The sequence below is a fragment of the Danio aesculapii genome, chromosome 15 (genome assembly GCF_903798145.1).
Source record: "Danio aesculapii chromosome 15, fDanAes4.1, whole genome shotgun sequence".
In the NCBI taxonomy this organism is placed as follows: Eukaryota; Metazoa; Chordata; class Actinopteri; order Cypriniformes; family Danionidae; genus Danio; species Danio aesculapii.
Window position 1 is genome coordinate 44,787,173 of NC_079449.1, and position 27,544 is coordinate 44,814,716.

The 27,544-nt window shown below is 40.0% G+C and overlaps 2 protein-coding genes across 3 annotated transcripts; one reads left to right on the plus strand and one right to left on the minus strand.

The window, feature by feature from the left end:
* Positions 1–1,477: 1,477 nt before the first annotated feature.
* Positions 1,478–12,150, minus strand: wdr53 (WD repeat domain 53). Of its 2 annotated transcripts, none has more exons than XM_056473772.1 (3): positions 12,066–12,150; positions 8,011–8,500; positions 1,478–5,566 (listed from the first exon to the last, which is right to left on the minus strand). In XM_056473772.1, exons 2-3 carry the CDS (start codon positions 8,497–8,499, stop codon positions 4,919–4,921), a joined length of 1,137 nt encoding a protein of 378 aa, XP_056329747.1. In that variant the 5' UTR covers position 8,500; positions 12,066–12,150; the 3' UTR covers positions 1,478–4,918. The 2 variants fall into 2 exon arrangements, with proteins under 2 accessions (XP_056329747.1, XP_056329748.1); XM_056473773.1 differs by having other exon boundaries at positions 8,011–8,505; positions 12,066–12,098.
* On the plus strand, positions 1,795–20,888 carry neu4 (sialidase 4). Its single transcript, XM_056473771.1, has 4 exons — positions 1,795–2,148; positions 16,875–17,087; positions 17,191–17,446; positions 19,896–20,888. The coding sequence occupies exons 2-4, from the start codon at positions 16,887–16,889 to the stop codon at positions 20,726–20,728; spliced, it is 1,290 nt and encodes a 429-aa protein (XP_056329746.1). The 5' UTR covers positions 1,795–2,148; positions 16,875–16,886; the 3' UTR covers positions 20,729–20,888.
* Positions 20,889–27,544: the final 6,656 nt, after the last annotated feature.

Genomic DNA, 27,544 nt, shown 5'->3' on the forward strand with positions numbered 1-27,544 from the left:
ATGTTGGTCTCCCTCCATCTTCATTGGCATGATTGCAGTTGGTTCAAAATGCGGCAGCTAGATTTTAACAGGTACCGAAAAACATGCTCATATTTCACCAGTTTTATCATTCCTTCATTGGCTTCCTGTTAATTTCAGAATACAGGTTCAAGATTTTACTCGTTGTTTTTAAAGTACTGAATGGGCAAGCACCTTCTTATAGTTCTGAACATATTAACTTGCATTCAACTCCTCTGTCCCTTAGGTCGTCAAATAAAGTTACTACAAATTCCTCAGTCACGACTTAAACTGAAAGGAGATGGAGCCTTCGCAGCCGCTGCTCCACGTTTGTGGAACCAGCTGCCACCGGACATTACGAGTACTGCTTCTCTCTATTTTTAAGTCCAGACTTAACACACATTTTTATTCTATTGCCTTCCCTGGCTTTAAATTTTTTTATTGTGCATTGTTGTCACACTATTATTCTTATTATTATATTGGTATTTTACTGTTTTAGAATGTGTTTTGTTCAGCGCCAAACTGAAGTTAAATGTGCTTTATAAATAATCTTTACTTACTTAGTAGTTTTAATAAACATTAACCTAAATCTTAGAAGTAATGGTAACACTATTTTGATGGTCCATTTGAGTATTAGTAGACTCTCTGCTTAATATCTGCTGATACTGCTCCCTCAACAGACATTTAACTGACTATAAGAAGTACATGTCGACTTACTCTAATCCTAACCTAACAATCTACTTCTAATCCAATAAGAATTAGTTGGCATGTAACTGCAATGTAACTTAAATTCAACAAACGGACCATCAAAATAAAGTGCGACCCAAGTAATCTTTTCATATGGATGCAAAATAGCTAAACTAAACAAAATAGCTCTGACATCCAATTTTCCTTCCAATATTTGGAAATCGTAGCACTTGAAGGTAAATACATGTCAATACCTTTTTTTTAAGACTTTTTCCACACATTTTTTAAGATCTGATCGCCAGTTTAAAGCATTTACACTGTAAAAATATCCGTATGTTAACAGTTTTCTGTATTTTTTTATTCAAGTTTTTATTTTTCCCCCCTTTATTTATGATTTGAATTGCATTATGGGACCTTGATCTTTCTTCCAACAACATTTAGCCTCGAACAGTACTAAAAGGCAACTTTTATTAAAAGTTGTAGTAGTTTGCAGTGCTATATTGTCTAGGTTGGTGTATATTACGCTACAAACACCTTGTAATAAACTGGAGTACATATTCTGTTATTTTACAGTCTTATTTCTCTAGATATAATACATTATATTATTTTAAATGTCAATAAATGCCAGTTAAACTGTAGAGCTGAATTTTCAACATCAGTGTCAACACAGCAGAAATCAACATACCATAATGCAATTCACAACCGTTAAAGAAATTGCTTCACAAACCACACAAATTGCAGTGCGACACTTGTTCATGTCCAAATGAGATGAACAAATAAGCATTAAACGAGGTAAACTTCCATAAAGTTTAATACATGTAAAAGCTTTTACAGATCAAATATCTTCCATAACCTGTTCACATGTACATTAAAGGCACAGTTCACCCCAAACTTTTAATTCTGCTATCATTTACTCCATCTGTAATTGTTGCAAACCTATTTGAGTTTCTTTCTTTCTGTTGAACACTGAAGAAGATATTTTGAAGAAAGCTGGAAATCCTGTAACCATTGACTAACCATTTACTACCTGTTAAAGCAGTTCTCAGTGCATGTGTGAATGTAGTCAGATTTTAGTCCTGCTGCTTTGATGATGAAAGCAAGAGAGCTGGTGATGCAACAACACAATATCTTTTAAAATCTGCATTGCCTGAACCGCCGTCTAAGAGCGGACTCGTGCATTCCTCATTAAAGCGACAGGACTACACTCGAGCTACATTCACACATGCGCAGAGAACGGTTTTACCAAGCTGTGGATTAAAGCTAATTATACTGTAATTAACTCAATTTCTTGTCATCAGGAGCCAGGGCCATGATTTGGACGCATTTGTAAGTGTTTATTTTTAATTTAACAAACCTGTCACCATTCACTGCCATTATATCAATCACCAAGGAGATTCAGCTCAAAATCTTCTGTAATGATCTACTGAGGAAGAAAAAGTCACCTGCGTCTTGGTTGACCTTTGGGTGAGTGAATTTTTGTGTGAACTATCCCTTAAATAGTAAGCTTTTCAGATCATTTATAACCAGGGCTTGACATTAACACCAGCTAAATGTGGGTAGATTTTATCTGTGGTGGCTTACAGTCGCTCCCGCTAGCCACTTTGGCTGGTTGAAGATCATTTTTAAATGATAGTTTTCTTAAAAAGCAGAGTTCAACAATAAGGATTCCCCAAAGACTGGCCAGCGAGAGAGATGGCAATAATAACTGTGTTTGCGAGAGCAAAATAAAGCAGGTGTTGTAAAAAAATAATTGAGTGAGTGAATATAGAAGAGAACCCAGTCCAGGAGACTCGAAACAAGCAGAATTCCTTTATTGAGACGTGTTGGTTAATCTGCAGTCATACAGCGTCTTCGAGAAGTCCATGTTTCTGCAGAGCCTTATTGGAGGTCTGCAGTCTGCGAGTTATATCACAAGTCTGAATTAAGACAAAGATGTCCTGTCTATATTGTCTTAGGAGGTGGGATGGCGGCTAAACAAAGCAAGCAAATTCAGTTTTGGAGTCAGCAGGGTAAATTGCCATATAGGTGTAGAAACCGGCCCAGCTACTGACCACACAAGTTATTCAACAAAATGGTTTCTGTAGCATGAAAGCATGACCCGCAAATTATGTTCTGGAGACAGAAACCGCCTGACAAGTTGACCGAAAAGAGAAAGCCGTGCTGTGAAACTGACACTTTGGGATCTAAATTTACATTCCCACACATGTGAATACAGAATGAGTGGATGATCGTGCACATGGCAATCCAGACTCACTGACAAGGGCTTTAGTGTATGCACGCGAGTGTTTATAAGTTTAAAAAAGAAACGGTTCCTCGCGCGAACCATCTGAACGATCGGTTCTCTATTAAATAGACTGGACAAAACGTGACGCTCGTGTACCCACAGTCCTGCTGCTTTCAAGAGCTCCATGCTTCTTAAAGGTCTTTTTGTAAGCAGCAGGTTGCTTTCGCTTTAACCTTTCACATGACCATCCTTTAATAATCGCACACGGTATGTTTTTCACCTGCTTTCTTTTGCTTATTTATTTTGGATTAAGAAATTATTATTTTAACTTTTTTTTTTTTACTAATTTTGGGTGTAAGAAAGTGAGGAAAAAGGTAAATCCTTAGTGTTGAGCCCTGAAAAGTCATGTGAAATATAAACTAATTACAATGTGATGCTATAAATCCACAACCCGTTCGCTCATGCTCATTGCGCAAGGTTATACATAACACAAAAAGCAAGGCATGTGGAAATAACACCAAATCTAAATCAAGTCATTTTAGCATGTCACATTTTATGCATATACATTTTCCCGACAACAGAACTGTGGCTAGTAAAAACGGCGAGTGGCTGGTAATGTTGGAAAACTACTAGCCAATAGCCACAGTGGCGGGTGATCAATAAAGTTAATGTCAAGCCCTGTTTATAACCTAGGGCTGCTTGATCATGGGAAAAACCATAATCACGATTATTTTGGTCATAATTGTAATCACGATTATTCAAAACGATAAACAGAGTTGAAGTCTAAATTATTCGCCCTCCTGTACATTTTTTTATTTTTTATAAATATTTCCCAAATTCTGTTTAACAGAGCTAGGAATTTTCTTCTGGAGAAAAGCTTATTAGTTTTATTTCAGCTAGAATAAAAGCAGGTTTTAATATTTTAAAACCCATTTTAAGGTCAAAATTATTAGCCCCCTTCAGCAATATATATTTTTGATTGTCTGCAGAAGAAACTACTGTTATACGATGACTTGCCTAATGACCCTATGAAGCCTTTGAATCACACTTTAAGCTGAATACTAGTGTCTTGAAAAATATCTAGTCAAATATTATGCGCTGTAAAAAGAATATGAGTTATTAGAAATGAGTTATTAAAACTATGATGATTAGAAATGAGTTAAAAAATCTCTCTGTTAAACAGAAATTGGGGGAAAAGGGTTGCTAATAAATCAGGAGGGCTAATAATTCTGACTTCAACTGTATATATGCACAGTTATTCTCCTCCCTGTAAATAAGGAAAGGGAAATAAATACAATAGAATAAAAATAAGCATGTTCACTGTGAGAAAAACATGTAATTATACCTACAAAAGTCCTTCAGTCAAGAGCAGTGAGTGATTTTCTCCTTTGTTTGATTAATAATGATAAAAACAGTCGGCAGCGGGAATATTGCGCGCTGTCACTTTAAGAAGCAGTACGGTTCTTATTAATGGTTTCTGTTTCGTGTGTCTTTCGATTCTCAACTCGTTTGTTTATTACACAAATGAGGTTTATTATGAATATTCACTAAACACCGAGTTTTGACACCTATTTGACCATTAAAGCGCTCACATTAAGATGACTTTAAATGTGTGTGCTCTGCTCGTCTCTGAGGCTGAGTGTGCGCACACACAACAGCATGTGGTCTCATTTGCGGTTTTAAAACATGAACGATTCGACTCCCGTGCAGCAAATGTTACATTACAGTACATGCTTTTAGTAATGTTCATGTGAAACTGAGCTTTGCAGAGCAACAAATGTGTACAAGTGGAAATGGGTGTGTGGGGGGGGGTATATGATGCAATAATCGTTTAATCTCCATTAATGTTTTTTCATAAACCGAATTTTTAATTAACTGCACAGCCCTATTATAACCCTCAATTTCCAAAAGTATCTTCTTCAGTGTTCAGCAGAATACAGAAACGCATGAAGGTTTGGAAACACTTGAGTAAATATTAAGCATATGTTCATTTTTGTGTGAACGAACCCTTTAAAGCTGATCCAGTGAATAGACAGTAGGGCTAGGACGTTGGTCCACCACTAGCAGACTCGGCTTTCCTTTCAACACAGCTGGACAAATCCAGTTCACCTTCTCTCCATGCTGAAAAGTCAACTTGGGCTCGTTTTTCCCACACGCCGTCTCTGAACTACAGGAAGAACTGCTTGCTTCCTCTTCCTCGCTCTTCGTTTGCTGTTTCAGGTTTTTGTCGGTTTCTTGAGCTTCAGGCTTTTTCTTAGCTCTGCCCTTGTGTCTCTTTTTGTGTCCTTTGCTCTTTCTGGCCAACAAATCATCTCCGCTGATGTCCCAGAGAGCCACGAGCCCATCGTTTCCTCCAGTGGCCAGCCAGTACGGCTGTGACAGGAAGTTAATAAAGCGAGCCTGCGATGCTCCCTGACTATGAGCCTTGAACATCCCTCGTTCCCGCAGTCTGGAGTCCTCAGAAACACGCAGGAGATGCACATACCCGTCCTCGGCCGCACACGCAAACACGTCACCACAGGAAGTGACATCAATGCAGTGCGCCAGGGGAGGGTTGAACATCTGTCCTGCTTTCTGCGGATGAGCATCTTTTTCCTGCGTGTCCTGCAAACTGTAGGTCCAGAGCGGACGCACTTTCGGCAGGTTCCACAGCGATACCTGCGAGATTAGAGATGATGATTACATGACTTATTTCTGACAACAAAACAAGTCTTATGTTGCAGGAGTATTAGGTGTGTGAACCAACATTGGTCTCACAGCTCGGTTTCGTTACGATTATCATACCATCGATTTGGTTCAATTCGATATCTCCGAGCATTGACGATGCTTTCCATACACAATTTTCGATTTTACTTAACAGCACAATGAATTATTGTATTAAAATGTATAATTCATGAATATATTCAGATTTATGTATTATTTGAGAGACAATTTTGTCCTCGGGTGGTGCACTACAATATCATATTTTAAACTTTACTTCATGTGTAATGTAGCTGTGTGAACTACGGCTGCAACAACGACTAGAGTAAATCGCGGGGCCATGAGCTCACCCGCTCTGTGTTTGCGACAGAGGCAGACTGAGAGGAGCAGGAGTGAGAGGTTCAGCATTCAGTCGTACATGTACGACTCGGACACAGACCAAGCAGAGAGTACAAAATCATTTGTGTCTTTGTACAGTTTTACAGCCAACTGTGTGCTAGTTTCAAGTGATGAGCTTGTACACAGAAACTAATAACCACGCACACTGAATTAACTTTGACTGAGGCACCGGATGCGCCGCTCGAAGCCGTGACACGGCACACCAGACACTCTCTGTGGCGCGGCAGAAACATGAAGTGTCCCGAATCGTCGCGCCACGCATTTTTGAATTCTAAACATAGGTTTCTGCAGCGGTCCGCGGCGCCCAGCCGTCGACTTGAGTGTACCCTGATAGAAACCTATGTTTAGAAGTCTAAAACGCATGCTAGTTAAGATCACAGGGAGCTTCTGGGATCGCGAGAAATGCAAACGGCTGAAGTATAAGGTAGACTCAATGAGAAGTACACATGTTTGCAAACCTACCTAAATATTCAACCAATAATTCCGATTAGAGCGATAATGTGGAGAATATTGATCTTGTGTTGAGCCCAATGAGCCTTGCATCTAAAAATAGAGCTAGGGTGTTCCTTTAGTGATATCGCTTCGACTCACGCTGAAAATGGCGGACGTGAATCAACAAACTGAGGATATGATGACGCGCCTGTCAATCAATATTGGTGGGCGGGGGGACCGCTCTCCTACGTAAAGTTGCGGTCGGTCTGAAAACCGCTCCAATTGGTCCACTGTTTTTTATGTTGTTAAATTGAAGAAAAAAAAGCACTGGGTGTGTTTATATCACCCCAATATGACAGTCTATACACCATACATGCACATATGTCTGTCCAAAAAGCTTGAAAAGTAGATTTTTTACCATAGGTGCCCTTTAAAAAAAAACACTTTAGTTCAGCGAGGAGTGAACACCGTCTCTCTCTAATGCAGAGTTCAGCGCCTCAAAGACAGGGATGATATATATAGATATATATATATATATATATATATATATATATATATATATATATATATATATATATATATAGCTTGTCTGTGTAGCTCACTTTTGCGAATGTCCTTTTGTTCAATAAAAATTAATTAATTAATTAATCAATCAATCTCGCCATGTGATTTGTCATCATTCAGCAAAATATGAGCCCTGAGGTGTCCGACCTGACAGGCTCGTTTGCAGCTCCGCCCCCACCTGCGCTTGGCTAATCTCGTTGATTGCCGGCTGCAGCCGTGGTTCAAGTCAAATGCACCTTCTGTGTTTGCCCTCAGTGAACAGTGATAAAGTGGTGAACCGATGACTTTCACAGTCAATCACAGTCATTTCTGTTGAGCAGGTGAACACCACGACCAATCAGCGGTGTTTAAGAATGTACTCAAAAGTTAGCAGGAAATAGACTTTATTCAAATTTCAGTACCGATTAGTACCAAACTTTACTTTTGAAAACACTAATTTCTATAGTGCTTTTCTACAGATTTTGCTCATCCTGCCTTACATACGTGTTGTATTACTAACTGCGTTTCCATCCAAAGAAACGAAATAAACTTAACGAATAAAGCAGCGTTTTTTATCCAGTGAGGTAAAGAAAACAAAGGTGTCTGCCAGCAATTATCAGCCAGAGAACTGTAGTTTAGTGCATTGGGAGAAGCCACTGTGGTGTTGTGTTCTTCTCTAATAAATGAGTTGCGCCTCAGAAGATGAAAACGAAACGCAATGAACGCAATGCGGTGGCTTTTGGTGGTGTGAGACGCTCTTTGGGAGTGCAGACAGATGCTCAAGACAGTTCTGGAGGGAATACTAATACAATAATAACACTGAGGCACTGTGATTATTAACTGATGGCTGAGGGGTTTTAGAACAACCGAAACAACATTTCAGATGCTTTACACACACATTTTATAATCTGCTAAACTAAATCACATCATTTTTTTGATGCGCATACTGTATTTTTTTTGGTAAATGTGTTTCCATCATAGTGTATGCACAATCAAATAGTTATTATATCTGTCTCTTTGCATCTTACCTGCATGTCGAGTCCTGCAGACACTAAACTCTGAGGCCTGTGCGGTCGGAAGGTCACGGACGAGCAGATGTTGTCGTGTTTGCGCAGCGTCCTGATGACTTTCTCCTGCTGTACATCAATGATCCTCACGGCTCCAGAATCATCAGCTGCAGCGAGCAAACTACCGGCCTCATTCACTGACACACAGTTTATCTCCTCCTCACCTGCATCTGCTAGCTCTGCCACAGCGCTCTTTAGATTCCTAGTGTCCAGTACAGCGACAGTCCGCCCGTAAGAGGCATACAGCATGCAGGGTGCTGACGGGGAGAAAGCGACACACGTGACATCATCGTCAGGACTCATGTGCAGTTTGGACACGGGCGAGCCATCGTGACTCCAAAGGGTCAGTTCACCTCCTTCTGCTCCGGTAGCCACCAAACGCTCAGATTCACAGGACACTCCGGCACAAAGAATAGATGTGCCGTGACCACCAGACCATACGCAGGACATCCTAGACTTCCCAGACAAACACACAGGGATCAGTTCACATCAGAGATAGCTACCAAAATGTGCACCCCCTCATGTCATTACAAACTCAAAGACTTACAAAATGACTAGTTAAACATGAATTGTCTGACAGTGAATAATAAATAGAACTACACAATAACACTACAAGGAAAGAATACTCATACTTGCGGAACATTAAATTAGCTGACAGTGATTTCAGACTATTTTTTTATTATAACTACATGATATCACTACATTAGTACATATGGGCTGCATGATTGTGGAAAAATTTAACAATGTGACATTTTTTATTTTGCGATATACACAACCTGACAAAAGTCTTGTCGCCTATCCAAGTTTTAGGAACATCAAATAATGACTTCTAGTTGATCATTTGGTATCAGAAGTGGCTTATATGAAAGGCAAAGGCCTTTAGATTACAATTATTTTCCCAAAATAATATATGATCATGCCTTGATTTTTAATTCTTTAATTAAGACAGTAAGGTCTGACTTTGCTAAGACATAAGTCTTGTCACTGAACCTTCAATAATGTCCAGTATAGAATATGTGGTCATGCTGCAGTGGAAACAGAATGAATATTGTGTCTGACTCCATCATGAGCTTGGAGGACTGCATCCATACATCTCTGCAATGACTCAAATCACTGATTAATAAAGTCATCTGGAATGGCGAAGAAAGCGTTCTTGCAGGACTCCCAGAGTTCATCAAGATTCTTTGTGTTCATCTTCAACGCCTCCTCCTTCATCTGACCCCAGACATGCTCAATAATGTTCATGTCTGGTGATTGGGCTGGCCAATCCTGCAGCACCTTGCCCTTCTTTGCTTTCAGGAACTTTGATGTGAAGGCTGAAGTATGAGGAGCGCTATCCTGCTGAAGAATTTGCCCTCTCCTGTGGTTTGTAATGTAATGGGCAGCACAAATGTCTTGATACCTCAGGCTGTCGATGTTGATCATGCACTCTGCAGATCTCTCGCACGCCCCCATACTGAAAGTAACCCCAAACTATTATTTGTCCTTCATCAAACTTTACTGATTTCTGTGAGAATCTTGGCTCCATGTGGGTTCCAGTAGGTCTTCTGCAGTATTTGTGATGATTGGGATGCAGATCAACAGATGATTCAGCAGAAAAATCCACCTTCTGCCACTTTTCCAAGTGATCAACTAGAAGTCAAGTTATTATTGGTTGCTCTTACAACTGGGATCAATGACAAGACTTTTGTCAGGCAGTGTATATTACGATATGAACACAATTTCACCAGATGACTTAATATCTCTATTTGGAAAGAATTTATAATGTTAGGTCAATTCTAATAAACAACCTATAAACTGTTTGGGGTCCCCTGACACGTTTTCGTTGTTGTCTGTGCTATTTGCAGTGCATTTGCGAGTATTTTCATGCATAACAATCTAAATACAATTAAGAAAAAGATACAATTGAAATAAAGTGTTTTATCGTTTCATGAGTCTAACAGTATTCAAGTACAGTAACTGATTGATAAAAAATCATTTTAATGATAGTTAAATCATAGTTAAGGTGACAAATGGTACAATTTCTTACACCTGAATGTTTTTAAAATCATTACACAATCACAGGCATCAAACACGCATGCAAATGATAAATTATAATACAAACTCAACATTGCATATATTCTGCAACGTGACTATTGTGAATGATCACATTGCGATATAGATCCTGAAAGAATATATTGCGCAGCCCTATTATACATGCAGTATTTTTTGTATATAGTTATAAAAGAAATTATGCGATGGTTGAAAAACAACCTAAAATGCCAAGCCAGTAGTGCAATGTCACAATGTGAAAGACGCATATAAGCTGAAAATGTACTAGTTTGTGAAGTACCACAAGGCTCAGATCTTGGTCCCTTGCTTTTTATGCTACCACAAGGTGATAACATAAAAAAACAAGTTAATTTCCATTGTTATTCCAACTATGCACTATATATCCTCACAATCTACTAACTTGTATGAATTCACAAAACTTTTAACCTATACAGAGCTTACTAAAGTGGTAGTATAACTATACATACAAATATTATAAATAGTTGACAAACTACTCACATACTTCACCTATACAGTACAATGTTGTGCAAGAAATTGTGCAAAAAAAGTTATTTAAAGGTTAAAAGGCAAGTAGTGCAATTTGATTTGTGGTGAATTCACAATTAAACATTTGTTTTATCTTATAACATGTTTATAAGAAAGTGTTTGGTGCATATAAAGAAGCGAATGTGTTTCTACTGGTGGTATATATCATACATATGATCTTTTTAAACATTAACAAGAACTGTAATCTTTACATAAACATGCATGCTGAAACCTTTTTGCAAAGTTGCATTTTCAAGAGTCCCAAAAAGCTGTCGGTGTGCAAACAAACTGTCAAATGACAAAATAAAATATTTTTTTAGTTGAAAATGGTCTCATGTAAACACCCTCTATGTGCTAGCTATGCTAAATCTTGATTATTTATGTTCTGGTTTCACCACTGCCTCATTAAAGGAGAAGGGTCTGGATGCAGACTTGATGCATTTGTTAAATGAGCTGCATACAATGCTTTTTAATGGGCACCCCTAACCCTACTCTTCACAGTGTCGTCACTAGCTCCATTGAGTGCATTGTGCCTGACACTGCAAGTCTCGGATATGCAGTCTCAGCTTCAAAATGCAAGTCTGCATTCAGATACTATATCATTAAAGCCCTTTCTAAAACCAAATTTAGAATTTTATTGAAATTTATTTCTTTTAAAACCTTGAGGCAAATTCTAAACTTTGACGTGCAAACTGCTTTTAAACAAACATGTGATCAAATCATTACTTTTTGCCTTTATTTGAGAGGACAGCATGGAGAGCTTCAACATGGAGTAAGAGAAGAGAATACGGTACAATGGGAAAATTACCTTGCAAAAATACCATAAGGGAATAAATAGATTTGTATCTACTTAAAGAACTCGACTATAGCCTGACAATCCCAAAGTTTGAATGAGTTTCAAAATGGTACCGGACTAAATGGGACATCTTTTTTCATTAATGAGTCGTTCCATTCAGAGGTAAAATTTCTGAAATTGGTTTCTGTTATGGTGTAATTTTTTTATATTTCACCTGTAAATTACTTATTACAATCAGTAAACTGAAAAGGTGATACTGATACTCCATAATGACATGCAGGTTTATCATTAAACATTATAAAAGTTATTTAGTTAGTTATAAAAGTAGATTTTAGCCATATATCGTTTATATGCGAGATTTGAAGGTGAAATTAGCTGCTCCCTGTTTGTAAACCAGGCTGAATTAATTTACAGATTGTTTCATCAGATAAATTAACTATTCATCGGAGCTTGTAAACACATAAAACGTGAAACTTAAATCACCTTTACTGTAACTTTTAACCACTAACGTCAGCTAGGGTTACTTGACACGTCATTAAATGAAGCGAATTAAATAATTTGTGCTAATATATTCCTGTCCACAACATTACGTCATTTTGTTTTGCTAAAAACTAAAAATCGATTATAAATAGTCCTCACAAACCTTCAACGAGCTCCAGTTTCTCCGGTGCGAGTGTTTGACGTATGGTCATGTGTCGCTTACTGATGACGTCACAGGCCTCGGATTTTTATCGTCCTCCGAAACATTTATTTTAAACTTTCAAATACTCTTTTTTTGAACCCGAATACAATTATGGTAAAAGAAAGGAAATTTGGTTGATTACAAAACTGCCGTTTTGATATTAAAAACAGAAACCATAAAATGGGTAAACATATTTTGTTGTTAGCTAATACAGCAAAAAACTTCATTCATAAATGTATTTTCCTTAAAGCGTAGTCCCTGTTTATTGTTTTAGGGATTATATGAGAAGACAATATTCAATAACTGGAACCTTCTCAATTTCATAACCTAAGATCAATAATAATTTGGTCATCACACACTGTTTCGGTTATATTATGTGGAGGAAGGATGGTACGTTACAGATCCATCCAGTCCATTCAGCATGATCCCGTCAATGCTGGCTTCTCAGGTAATAATGGTTAGTTTGAATTGTTTTTGTTCTACAACGAGCTTGGTTAGCCTACCTTTGACTGGACAGTTTTTGCCGAAATAAGGACTGGGAAAAAATGGTCTGAAAAATTGAGAAAAAAAAATGTGGTCACCTTTATGGGAGACTAAAACAAGGCTAGTCACATTTCTGATTGGGCTACAGCCACTCTGAGACCCAGTTTATCAACATGCTAAATCATAAGGCAAAGAGGCGCTACTCGGCGTCATGGCGCAAATGAATTCTTCACCCAATCAAGGGCCCCCTCCTTCCTCCATCTATCTTAACCTTATGATAATCCGGCCCTGTTTAGCTGTTGTTATCTGGGAATAACTTACCCTGGAATGATGTGACTGACCAGAATTGAGTATTCCAGACAGCTGTGTAGCTAATAAGCTAAGCTAAAAGTGCTTAAACCAGACCGAAGATAGGCTGAATGGATTTAAAAATGGTAAAAATCAGGATGACTGAGATGCAAAATAATAAGCCAGATTAGGGAGATCAAATTCTGAAATCACAAAAATAAAAAAAGGCAAGATTTTTGAAAAATTAAACTAGATAAAAATAAATAACCCTATTAAGCAGGAACTGACATGTATATTTTGCAGGTTTCTGAATGTTGACCTAGACATTCTGGTAATAAATCCTGAACCCTCTAAAGAGAAAGTCCCAAACTAGAGGAATCTACAGGCCTTTGTTTTGTTTTGTCATGTATTTTTATTCTGTCTGCAGTGGTGCTAACAATTCAAACCTTCATATAGGTCAGTGTCCAAAAAAAGCCAAGATGCCACTGAATGAGCCAGCATCTGATGCACGAGTCCGTGTTATATTGTGTACTTGTCACACACCAACACATGCACTTTCACACCGTTGCAACCTCTTGCACTCACACATCTGACACTGACTCATCTCATTACTCTGCATTAGAGCGTGTCCTGCCTGTTTGCTGTAAGTACGCTTTTTAATTCTCTGTAGATGTTTTAGACTTTTTAGATATGTGTTTAGATTTCTTTAAATGTTTTTAAGAAATTAAAAATAGGTTTATTAAGATTTGTTTTTTTTTTGCAAATGCTTGTACTGTATGTGTTCTCCAAAAAAAAAAAGTAGATTTTGTAGAAATAACATCATAACAAGACTACCAAATGTGGTGTTGATTCACAGTAAACAGTACAGTTATCAGTAACTTTAACTAACATCTTCCTGCAAATTTAGTTTTTGTTTAGTTCCTATAAATGAAGTTGTGCTGAAAAACAACTGCTGTGAAGATATAACCGTTTCAAAGCTTGTCGGGTTTTGCTTTTCAGCTGCCAGTTGAGTTAACAGCCTTTTGTAAAAATGCTGACATGAACTGCACTCTGTGTTGCACTACCCAACGCTCTTTCTTTTGACACAATAGTTCTCACTGAGTCTGAGTAAATGTCACACTTTCTGCATGTATTCTGTGTGTCTGTGCATTTATTTAAATCAGCGATGTGGTACGTTTGACTAAAAAATGTGTTAATACAAACCCATTCTGTGAGCAATACAAAAATAGATTACATAAAGGTGCAAACAATAGAATAAATACAATGGGAAGAAAATACTGCTTCCTCACTGTTAATTAAATTTGCATTAGATTTATTAAAGATACTTCAGTTATTCAATGAAGAGCTGGTTTTCTCGTGGTTCTCTTGTTTGATTCTTCTTCAACATTAAACAGAGCACACAAAATCACTAGCTCGACGTTGTATGGGGCTAGTGTGTCTTCCTGCGGGCTTTATGCACAGTAAGTGTTTTTCAGCCACCGATAAAGAGACTGCAGCTCTGCACGAGACGTTTGGCCAGCGGAGAAATTAAAATGGTCGTGCCGAACTGAGCCTGGTTTCTCTCAAGGTTTTTTTTCTTCACTTCCGCCATTAGTGAAGTTTTTTTTCCCTCTCTGCTGTCGCCACTGGCTTGCATGGTTCGGGATCTGTAGAGCTGCACATCGTTGGATTTGCTCTTCAGTGTTTGGACTCTCAGTAGTGATTATTAAACCACACTGAACTGAGCTAAACTGAACTGAACTTAAACACTACAAACTGAACTACACTGTTCCTATTTACTGTGACCTTTTATGTGAAGCTGCTTTGACACAATCTACATTGTATACGCGCTGTACAAATAAAGGTGAATTGAATTGAATTGAAGTTCTGGTATAAGATTTAAGTGACTATTTTCAGTTACATAAGGTTGCTTTTACAGCATTGATGTTAAATAGGCTTTCACTTAGTTGTTTAGACATAAAACTAGATGTAGGAACAAACACAGGTACCGTCAGGAGCAGCAGGCATGTGTAGAAAGTACATTTAAAATACATTTCCATAATTTAAAGACATGATGTGGAACAATGGGATTTGCTCGTTTCCACTGACTGATACGGTACGGTACGGTTCGGGTCGGTACGGGTCACTTTTATCAGGCTTGCGTTTCCACTAACAAGGGTACCCTTTTGGTGGGCGTGGTGTATGACAGAAAGTTTCAGTCGACGTCATTCTCACTCGAGGAAATGTCTACAATAAAGCTGTACGGGTCGCTCACATATCATATGAGAAGCACTTCTCACAAAACAGATGCTTTATACACAGAAATACTTGTGTAGAAATGTTTATTACTAACTTTTCAATGACCATGAGTTGATTATAACTGCAGATCAATGACAGTGCGAAACAGCCCACTGTAACGTCTGTAATTATATTAAATAACTAAATAAATGAACATATATAAACACATACAGCCCCTTACAGTCTCCGATATGTTACCAACTACAGAAGAACTACATCTAGCAGACATTTCGTCCGTATTTGGGTTCAAAAACAACCCAAAATATAGCCCCACAGTCAGTGTAAACCTCTCATCTGTGTCTGTAATCTTCAGCAGCACATGTAGCCTCTGTTAGAGAGTAATTCCGTCATTTCCGGTTCATATTAGTCCAAAAGGTGAAGATAATAAGTTAGTTAATCATGGCATTTTGTTCACATTTGCTGAAAAATAATGTGCTCCGTTTTTTTCCGGCTTCTCCTTTGTTTTTCCGCGCTTCACTCTCGCGTTTGTCAGTGTCTGACAGGATCGGGTTTCAAAAGCACGTCAATAATCAAGCGCAGGTTATTATCATCAGCTCAAGAAGTTTGTTATTTCAGATATAGACGCGCGGCGAATGCAAGGAAGAAAGCGAAACCGCTCGCGCCTCAGACTGCCTTGTAAAAAACTACGGGGCTCAGGGTAAATCTGCTCTTCTTCTTGGCTTTGTGGCTGTTTATCATGACAACGACAAGGTTTGTTTGAGCCCAGGTCGACCATGGCTCGTTATTATATGTATATATAATTCCGCTGTAATGTCTCGGCTCGTCGGTTGTGCGTTTATTTTAAACATGGCGTTTTTTTGTTTTCATTCTGGCTTGTTGCGTAAGCGGATGACGTATCTCTGTAAACCAATAGCGTTCAGCTGCAAGTCTAGCTCCGCCTTTTGGTACCCTTTCTCGTGTTTGGTACCCTTTCGAAAGGATGCCAAAAAAGTGGTACGGTACGGTTTGGTTCGGTACGCCTTTTGACAGTGGAAACGGCCATAAAAGCGTACCAAACAGAACCGTACCGTACCACTCAGTGGAAACGGGCCTTTAATGCAGTGCTTCTTGTCAGTTGTGAGACTCACTTTATATTGTATATCAATCAAGCAGTGAAGATCTTTGATTTTTAAAGTAACCACCCACAAAACACAACTGTGTTTAAATGACATATTTTAGACCTTTCTTTTTGGACACTTAGACTTTGAAATTATGTCCTCTAAGGGTGCAGAATGAACGTTTTTATGACGCCCTTTTTGGAATTAGACACACTGTGCAATTTTTTATAACCCTGAACATTGTAGCATGTAGGTTGTAGATTGTAGCAGGGAATGAGTGTGTATGGGTGTTTCCCAGTACTGGGTTGCAGCGGGAAGGGCATCTGCTATGTAAAACATATGCTGGATAAGTTGGTGGTTCATTCCGCTGAGGTGACTACTAATGAATAAAGGGATTAAGCTGAAGGAAAATGAATGAATAAATGAATACAGTGACCAAAGAACCAAAGAGGAAAGTCACTTTTTTACTGAATGTCTTCTCCACCAAAGCTCTGAAATCTGTTTCTTGCTTCTGTGTATTCATAATGTAATTTTTTATAAGTCATGTGAAAGACAATGCTATTGGTGGTGCGAATATTTAGGAGTATATTTTAGAAAATGTTTCATTGATGTTGAATTAATAAAGGAAAAGGAATACATACGTGAATTGTTTTTTTTTTTTTAGCTATATGAAGCTATGGGGTCTCAATACTACCCAGCACGATCCATAATTTTCCAAAAGGAACCGAGTGGAGTTACATACCGTGTGCCAGCTCTGATCTACATCCCTCGTTCCAGCTGTTTCTTGGCCTTCTGTGAGGAGAGACTGACTCCAGCAGACGCTCAAGCACATCTGCTGGTCAAGCGCAAAGGGACGTTTTACAAAAACTATGTGGAAGTAAGACGGGTCAACATAAGTAGACATCACAGCTAATTAACAAATACGTTTTTTCCTAATCAAAACGAACGAGAGTCATGAATATGTTCTGTTCTCTCTTCAGTGGAAAGACATGGAGGTGCTTAGTACAGCTCGACTGGAGGGCTACCGATCCATGAACCCATGCCCTGTTTATGACGAGTTTACTGACACAATCTTCTTGTTTTTTATTGCTGTCCTGGGTCACACTTCTGAGTCTTATCAGCTAATTACAGGAAAAAACGTGACGCGTCTTTGTTACATTTCCAGCTGTGACCAGGGGGACACCTGGAGCACCGCTACAGATCTTACCAGGACACTGATAGGGGACACTATAAAAGGTAAAATCTGATAGATCATATTCCTCTGTTTTAACATGTGAAGGCTCCAATATACTTAAAGGGAGAAAGTGATAATTTCAAGTTTGTTCAGAATGCAAAACTTTAGGCTGAAGCTGTGGCCTAATGAATACAGAGTCGGGCAGGTTCAAGTCCTGTCATCGGCAGGGATTGTAGGTGGTGGGAGTGAATAACTTTCACGATTTTCACTTTCCTTTTTAGAGAGTGTCTTTTACAGTCATTCCAGACTTCAGAATCTGAAAATTCTGTTATTAATTTCTCACCCTTGTGTCGTTCCAATCCCCCGAGACATTCATTCATCTTAAAAACACAAATTAAGATATTTTAGATGAAGTCTGAGAACTCCCTAGTCCTTCATCGAGAACAATGGTCTTAAAATGGAACCAAAATTCAGTGGTTCAACTGTAATCAAATGAAGCTCCAAGAACAAATTCGTGCACCAAAAATACTGTAAATATCACTTTGTTCGCCAGTGTTTTCTCTTCTATGTCAGGTACAGGCAGTACGATGTGATTTCATGATCAGCAACACAACACGCAAGCATTGTATTGCCCATAATAAAAGTGCACCCTGATCTGAAATGTAAGGGAGTACTCACACTATGTACAGTTGCCTTGAATTGTGCAAAAACACGCTTGTCTCCCTTCTGCCTCAACAGCCTGCACTCACATTGCATCCAAGCCGGAGCACGCTTACATCATCGACAATGCGCTGTTTAGAAGCGCTCTCGCTCAGCACAGTGGAGATTTCTTTTGTTATATCATTTTAGTTGTTAGATATGCAGTGAACAATTCGCCGAACAGATCAGCCACTTTTGACGCTCATAAACAATCATAAAACTCCTTGTGCTGCAGGTATTAGGAGGCTTGCTAAAGGTGCAGCGAGGGGGTTTCATCTTTAATAATCGATGACAATTTGCGCTCATTGAACAGTAAGAATGATTAATAAACCCGAATGAAACAATCCCTTAAAAGTCACGTCTCGTCTTCAGTTTAGCAGGCTCGCTTTGCACTCACACTACAAGTGTACCGCACCAAAGCCCAAGTGAACAGCGCTCTGGCACACCTCTTCCAACCGGGCCAGGGCCGGCCAACTGAACGGCGCCTGGGCCCAATTCAGAGCACTCACACTTCTCAAACGAACTAGGAAACTCACCTGAGCACGGTACGGATAGCATAGTGTGAGTGCGACCTAAGACAAGGGCAAATTTGTAAATTTTTTTGTAAGAATAAAATTGTTATTGGAGCTTCGTATGATTACAACTTAACCACTGAAGGCACATGGACTGTCTTACATTGTCTTTTGTTCAATTTCTGAACTTCTGAGGACTTTTGTTGTTTATGGAGGGTGATAGAGCTTTCAGATTTAATCTTAAATATTGTTATTTGCGCTCTGAAGATGAACGAAGATCTCAGGGGATTTTCACGATATGAGGCTAATTGATAACCGAATTGAAATGTTTGGATGAATTAACCTTTTAATCTGTGCAGCTTATTCATTCATATCCCTTTAGCTTAGTCCCTTATTTATCGGGGGTCGCCACTGCGGAATGAACCACTAGCTATTCTGGAATATGTTTTATGCAGCCACTGCCCTGTGCAACCCAGTACTGGGAATCTTCCATACACTCGCATTCACACACACGCACTACGGCCAATTTATTTTATTCAATTTACCTATAGCGCATGTGTTTGGACTGTGCGGGAAACCGGAGCACCTGGAGGAAACCCACACCAACACAGGGAGAACATGCAAACTCCACACAGTAATGCCTTCTGGCCTAGCCTGGACTCGAACCAGCAACTTTCTTGCTGTGAGGCAACAGTGCTAACCACTAAGTCACTGTGCCGTCTCAAAACATTGTATTCATTAATTCATTCATTTTTGGCTTAGTCCTTTTATTAATCTGGAGTACCCAAAGCGGAATGAACCGCCAACTTATCCAGCATATATTTAACGCAATGGATGCCCCTCCAGCTGCAACCCATCTCTGGGAAACATCCATACATACTCATACACTATAAACAATTTAGCCTACCCAATGCACCTGTACTGCATGTCTTTGGACTGTAGGGAAACCCACGCGAATATGGGGGAGAACATGCAAACTCCACACAGAAACGTCAACTGACCGAGCTGAGGCTCGAACCAGCGACCTTCTTGCTGTGAGGCGACAGCACTATCTACTGCGCCACTGCGTCGCTGACTTTGTAATCTTTTATACATTTTATGTATTTTTAAGTTTGCCACCTGAACATACACACACACACACACGCACACACACACACACAAGAGTACTTGAATAATTAATTGGTTGAAAATTAAAATACCCTAATTTGACCTTTGTAATAAATAACGTGTGCTATATAGTACATATATAACAGTGTCTTTGGGTTTAAATAAGATCTGTCTTTGCTTTTATTATTGGCAGAGTGGGCCACTTTTGCTGTTGGTCCAGGTCACGGAACGCAATTGAAATCGGGAAGGCTAATAATCCCTGCATATGCCTACCACATTGACTGCAGAAACTGCTTCGGCAAGACGTGCAAGACTTCGTCACACTCATTTTGTTTTTACAGTGACACACATGGAAGCGTGTGGCATTTTGGACAGGCGTTATCTGAGCCTAAAAGTGTGGAGTGTCAGATGGTGTCAGTTGATGAAGAAGATGGAGTCAACCTTTTGTACTGTAATGCGCGTAGCATATCAGGCTACCGGGTGCAAGCTGTTAGCTTTGATCGTGGAACTTTCTTTCAGGATGGCCAGATGGTGCACAAACTCATAGAACCCAGAAATGGGTGTCATGGCAGCGTGATTGGATTTCCAGCCCCGATCTACCAGCTCGAGCAGTTCAAGTCCATCTACAGCTCACTTGAACTCAACACAGCTCTGAGGTCTCCAAAGAACTTCCTTCCACCAACATGGGTAGTTTACAGTCACCCCGCCTGTCCAAATGCCCGTCGTGACCTGGGTGTTTACCTCAGTCTTCTGCCTCGAGACCCAGACAGTTGGTCAGGACCTTGGATCATATATGACGGCCCTAGTGCATACTCAGACTTGGCGTATGTTGATCTGATGTCTTCTGATGCTCCAGGGGTCACTGTCTTTGCCTGCCTCTTTGAGAGCGGCACCAAGACAGCTTATGATGAGATTTCCTTCTGCATATTCACACTGTATGAGCTCATTGACCACCTTCCACAAGACAAAGAAAAAACAACATTGTTGAAGAGGAAAATTATCTGGGAGCGCTGCTTTATCTGCTGATTATATGCCAATCTCTGTTGAGTAAAAATCTAATGTGAATTATTGTAACTTCTACTTCCTTTTATTTAAATTCATCACTGTATTGTATTGAATTTGGCTCTATTTTCCAACATTATGAAGCTGCAGGCCCGGAAACCCGACCGCACACTCAGATGGCTAGACCTGCACTTCCAGACCTATCGCTTTCTCAGACAGTGCCACCTGCTGTTTGAAGCATCGACTGATACATGTGATTTATTGAGAATTTTAGTTATTTAGATTAGATTAGATTAGATTAAATTTATTGTCATCACACATGTACAAGTACAAGGCAACGAAATGCAGGTAAATGGAACCCCCCGACCATGCACAGACATCACAACTCCAGGGAAGACAGGTCACAGGAGGTGGAACAGGAAATAAGATACATTTAGGAAATAGAGGCAAAAAAGCCCCAGCAATCTAGCACAAAAACACACCGACAAGACATAACATTGCCACAGGGGATGGGAACAGGGGGTGTGGATATAGTCCGGTAAGGGCGGGCAGCCATCAGGTCCTGCAGCCATGGAGGCGCTGGTCACAGACCTGCCTACCCCCTCCAGTGGGTGAAAGCATACGAAGGCGTTGGATTGGGGCCAGGAAGTGTTGTGCTGTTTATCTGTGTGTGTGTGTGCGTAAGCCTGTAGAGTCCAACAGGTGTCCTTGACAGGGATCAGGAATTTCAGAGCGTCTCCTTATCTTGCTATCCGGGAGAAGTTGTTTTCCTCCAGCCGAGGCCGTCTGGCAGGAGAAAAGAAAACACAGGGAAGCCGAAAGAGTAGAAAGATACTTTAACTTTAGGTCAATACCTGCCAATTTCACAGATATTTAATGTCCATCACTCGTCTCCAGATCTGGCCAAATTTTGTTGCAAAGCTGCTAACTTCACCCCGATGTTTTCCAGTTTGCGATCTAATATTGCAGATTATTAGCAAGCCTGCCCATCAGCGCTTCAATCAAGCCGGCCAGCCTGGTGGGGTTTTGAGCAGCACTGACCGCTTTCATCAATCGTCGATTATGCCAGGGCCTCGCATAAGCCCATCAGCAGAAACCCTGTTATCAAAGTTCCGAATAGGTAAATGTCTTCAATATCCTCCAGAGACAGAGCAGCCAGGCACAGGACGCTTTACAAAAAAAAAAAACAACTAAAGAAATCTTTTGCTTTTTGATGTCACCATCTTGGAAAACAGCAGTTGATTTACTTGGGTTCTTTGACTGGGTTTATATTAGCATTTCTTTATTTGTCATGACAAGTATAATGAGAGTAAATATGATCATGTTGAATTGATTATAAATTTTACTTTGCATATTATGCTATTATGATGATACATCGTTCAAGAGACGAAATTGTGTGTTTTACAACAGGATGGACCTCAACTGTGGCTTTATTAATATTTTTAAAACATAACGAACTAATTTCCAGACACAGACACCAAGAATTAGCGCAAGCATCTCAACAATGGTTAGAGATTTTTTACTGCAGAAAAAACATCATTGTTGTGAAGCATATGCTGATTATTTATGTCTGTGTGTTTTTTAACCTGATTAAAGTAATACTTTCGTTTCAAAATCAGTCTTACTGGTTAGCACAGTAACAAAATCAGCACAGAATCAATTTTTTTTTACTTCAAAAAAAAATTATTGACAACTTTTTTCCATCATTTTTCAAGCATCACCATTTTTTCCAACATTGCTATATCACACATACACCCTATCACAGTGTTTTTCCTAAAACCAGTAATAAAACAGCACAATAAAAGAACAAACATTTCACTCAATAAAATATAGATGCATAAATGAATAAATAAATCAAACAATACATCATTTGTAAAAAATAAAAAAGTGTGTGTTTGTTATCTTCTTCATAAGACACATTGTTTGTTTTTGTTGTGTGTTATTTCTGTTAAGAAGCCCATGCTTGTGTTTGAAGGTTTGTGTGTGTATATTAAGAGTCCGTGTTGTATTCAGAGTCCTTGTGTGTTTGTGTTCAAATGTTCGTGATAAAACAAGAGCGAGTGATGAAAATAAAACCAAAGTTGTTCAATAAAATGTATTGAAAGTCCAACCCAAGGATAAAAAGTGGTAAAAACAAAAATAAAACCAATATAAAATTCAAACGAGAGGGTAAATCCAGTCTCTTGTGCTGGATCGAGAGTAAGTCTGAGTGTCCATTCACTTCAGCTCTCCAGAACAGTCATAGTCCCTATGTTTCTGGGGCTTATCGGAGATCCCCCTCCTCCGGCCCGCTGTTCCCATAGCCAGAGTGGTGAGGGTGCATCTACGGGCGGCCTTGTGTGACCCCGGCCCCCTCGTCCTAAAGTCAACCTCCGGTACCCCTCTAACATAGATGTTACCATGAAATTGGCTTTGTGGAGGGGTACCGTGATGCCCTTCCCCACCAGCAGGTTCCTGGTAACCCAGATTGCATCCTTGATGGCGTTTAGGGTGAGCCAGAGTGCGGTGAAATCTTCCTTTGTCATGTACGTCACACCCTGGCCCACCCCATGGATGGCTAGATGATATCCCATAGGCTCCATTGGTATAGGGGGCCAGTTGCAACCCACAGGTCCCGCGCAGCGCTGCACTTACAGAGCAGATGCAGCACCGTTTCCGGGCATGAACAACCGAGCCGTGGGCAGATGGAATTCTTGGCCATGCCCCTGAAGTGCATAACCGCCCTGACCAGGAGGATCTCGTGTGCCACCATCTACACTAGTTCCTTGTGTCTGTTCTGGAGAGCTACAGTAGGTGGGCCGCGTTCTTCCAGACGTATTGGGCTTCACCAAGTGTGAGGCCCGGAACTCGACTCACTGGCTTTTGATTCTGCACAAGTGAGATCATTTATTTGTGGTTAGTAAAAACAGATATATTTTCTTTTTCTAAAAAATTCTTCTTTAAAAATGTCTTAATAAAATAGTATTCTTTAGGGAGGTTAAAAGCAACTGGAGTTTTCAAATCTGGAGTTGTGATTTTTAAAAACCGTAGGTATGACCCTATCCAGAATCTTGCCATGGCTGCAGTTTTGTTCTCTCTGGATGGGGTCGTTGCATATTTAAAATAAAGGGCGGTGAAACTGTTGGCTAAAAACAGGTAGGGGTCCGGGAGACCTTTTCCACCATTCTCTGTTCTATTTTAAACTACCTCTCTCTTGGTTCTTTCCCACTTAGACCCCTACAGGAAATAAAACACCGCCCTCTCTAACTCCAGCAGGAAACTCTGTGGTGGACTTAAAAGAGAGCAAACAAGTGACATTAGAGGTAAAATCACAGTTTTGAAAACTTTAACTTTCCCTTCTAATGTTAATTGTCTCAGTCCCCAAAACCCCAACAGCTGCCTAATTTTCCCTATCATATCCCTCCAATTTCCTCGACCCTCTCTGTCAAATTTAACGCCTAAAATTTTTAAATTATCGTCCCATCTAAAAACCAAATCTAGTCCCCCTGTGTCGATGTCACCCCACGGCCCGAAGAGCTGGGCCTCAGACTTGTTTGTGTTTACTTTAGCGCCTGAGGCCCTACCGTACCAGTCGATCAAATCCATTGCTCTTCGGTCTGTTAAAAGATCAGTTGATAAAAGAGTGCCACCGTTCTTGTATAAAGTGCATGTTACGGTCAATCCCCCTGTCCCAGGAATGTTAAAACCTTTAATCCATTTATCCCTTCTCAAGATCTATGCCAGTGGAGTATATATATATATACACCGCTGAGTATATTTACAGCTTTGGACAAATGCCCACTTACTATGATCTTACTGATCAATGAATCATATAATAAGCCCACCCAGGCTATAAACCTCCCTGGAAACTTCATTTTCTCCAGAACTTTTAAGAGGAACTGGTGCGAGATGCAGTCAAATGCTTTTTCAAAGTCTAAATTTAGGACTATGAGCTGAATATGTCTCTATATGTCTCTCGCATGACTGATGGTGTTTCTGATCAGTACCAAGCTGTCCATGATCTTCTCTCCGGGCACAGCACATGCTTGATCTGGGTGGATCACGTCTTCTAAAATGGTTGACATATGTGATGCTATAATTTTACTAAAAAGTTTACAATCAAAATTTAAAAGTGTGATGGGTCTCCAGTTTTTCAATCAAATTGGTCTCCTTTTTTGTCTATGAGGCTAACTGTCCAAACTCTATAACTCTCCGGGAGTTTGTCCAATGTTTCAAATTCCTTAAAAATGGTCAACAAATCGTGTGCTAAAATATTCTAAAACTTTAGATAAAACTCAAGAGGGAGTTTTATCAAAGGGGAACTCAAGAGTCCCTCCATACTGGGAGACTTCCCCGTTTTAAAACCTTTTAAAACATTGTGCAGTTCTAAAAGTGTAAAATCTTGGGATAAAAGCACATCGGGCGATTCAACTCTTTTGTCTAAAAAAGTTAAAACTTCCTTTAAAATGTCACCATCTAAAACTTTTGGACTATATAAATTACTATAAAATTGTTCAATTTCCAACTTCCCTTCCCTTCCTAACTTCCCTTCCTCTTGAATCTTTCAAAGTAGTGATTGACCCTCCCTGTGTTATGATTTAAAAAAAATACCTAGTGCATTTGTCTCTCTCTTCTATTTCTTTTTCTGTACTCTTAAAATCACTCAAATAATTTTTTGGACAAATCCAACATTTCTTTTTTAACTTCTTTAATTTTTTCAGTAAAGTCCCAACCACTGTTTAAAAGATTAAAATATCTTTGCAGTCGCTTCTGCAGCCCGATCATGCATCGCTTTTCTTTCATGCTTTTCTGTTTCCCCACTGTTTTAAAAAAAATGTGCTGTTCATTGTTAAACATTTCCCACCACTGTGCACGTGAATCATAAAAGTCCTGGAGGGTCTGCCATTGGCTAAACTGCTCCGTGTATTGGCCAGCTATCCCCTCATCCTCCAACAGGGAGCAGTTTAGCTTCCACAGCCCTCCACACACAGACACACCAGGCGGTAGTGAAGGGGTGCAATAAAGCATGTGGTGATCTGAAAAGAAGACAAGGGATAATCTAAAACCGGATGGTGGGAAATTTTGAGAAAAACATAGTCAATTGGAGAGGCTCTGGTGCAATCACTACTGAACCAAGTGAGAGCTCTCCTCACTTTGATACAGGGTTTTAAAACAGTTAACCAATTTAAAATCCTTTACTAAACCCTGTAATAAAACCGACGTTTTGTCTACTCTAAACTCTTCGGTTTTCCCTTTTCTATGTTTAAAACACAATTAAAATCTCCTGCTATCACCAGAGGCGTCTTACCTAGCATGTGGGGCTGCAGGTCCTCTTAAAGCTCATGTTTATTGTTAAAACCATACACATTAAGAACATTAAAATCCTGTCTAAAAAAGACAGATGTGCTAAAAGTGTCCGCCTGTCCCTCACCACTGTGCTGCCCTCCACCAATATATTTGGATTTTTGATTAAAATAGCAACACCGTCATTTTTGATAAAATTGGACCCACTCCAAATGGACAAACCTGGGGTCCAAATCTCCTCCCAATTCCTATAACTGGTTAAAAAAGGCAAAGAGCACGCTTGTAATAAAAACACATCTGAGTTAATACTTGGTAAAAAGGATAAAATGCCCTGTGCTCATATTGTGGCCCTTACACTTAAATTTAAAACACATTATCTTGTAGCACTTGCTTCACCTTATCCCCATGTAGACTGGAGTCAGGAAGGCAAGTGCTCAACACCTCAGAAGAACCCTCTTGTGGTTCTTTTGGTGTCAATAGCCGCGTTTCCACTATCGCGCCTAAAGCGAGCGAGCCAGGGTGAGCCAAGGCCAGTCACGTTTCCACTATCACTTCCGGGGCGTAATCGGGCCAAAGCGGGGCTTCCTTGGGGCCAGCGTCCGGCCTTTATCGGCCCGCCGAATACCTTGGGCCAAGGAGGGCCAACTGGGGCTTTGGGGCGGGGTTACGTACAAAGGCGGAGTTTTCCTGTCAGGTAAAGAGGAGACAAGATGCTTTCTTCCCTTACATTTGTTTTGCTATCGCGCTTGATCAACTCACTAAGAAAAATCTGTGTTCGAAGTAAATGCCGCCGAACTCGAATGTCCTTATCCAGGGATCGCTGTCTGACCACAAACAGTAAAAAAGCAATCGCTTCGGTGTTCTCCATCTTCCAGCTCTCGTAGTGATGCCAGGATGTGTTTGTGGTTATAATTTGAGTTTTTTGTTCCCGCAGAAGTGGGCGGGTTGTGTGACGTCTGATTCGGGGGACGTTCTGGGGGCGGTGTTTGCGTGACACGCTGCGAGCAACTTGCCCGACAGTGGAATCGCGAAATGATTTCGGCCTCATTTCTCAACCTCCCGGGCTATTGGCCCGGCCTGGCCCGATTAAAGCCCTGGCTCGCACTGGCCCGATAGTGGAAATGCAGCTATTGTTCTGAAATTGAACTTCAGAAAAGACACTTCATTTGGAGATTCTGAGGGCCAAATTTATTTCAACTCTTCCATTATAAAATTATTTGGAAGGTATGCAAAACTCAATCTTTTCTATCCTGTTTCAAGCAGAGACAATCTCACAGTTCTTTTCTGCAACTGGGCACATGGGAATGAGCACTGGGTTTCAGCCCCACTAGATGAGGTACTCCCCTCAGAGACGGTGAGGAGGGAGGAAGCAGTTTCCTCCCCATCGGCCATGTTTTCACCACTTTCAATATTTTTCACATTGCTTACTTCCATTTTCTGGGGAGGAGCTTCCTCCCTCTGTTCAGTTAAAACATTTGACTCTGCCCCTGTGGCCGCCCCACTTTCTTCTTCCCCGGTCTCTGGGTCTGGTTGAGAGACAGGATTTCCCGCCAAAAC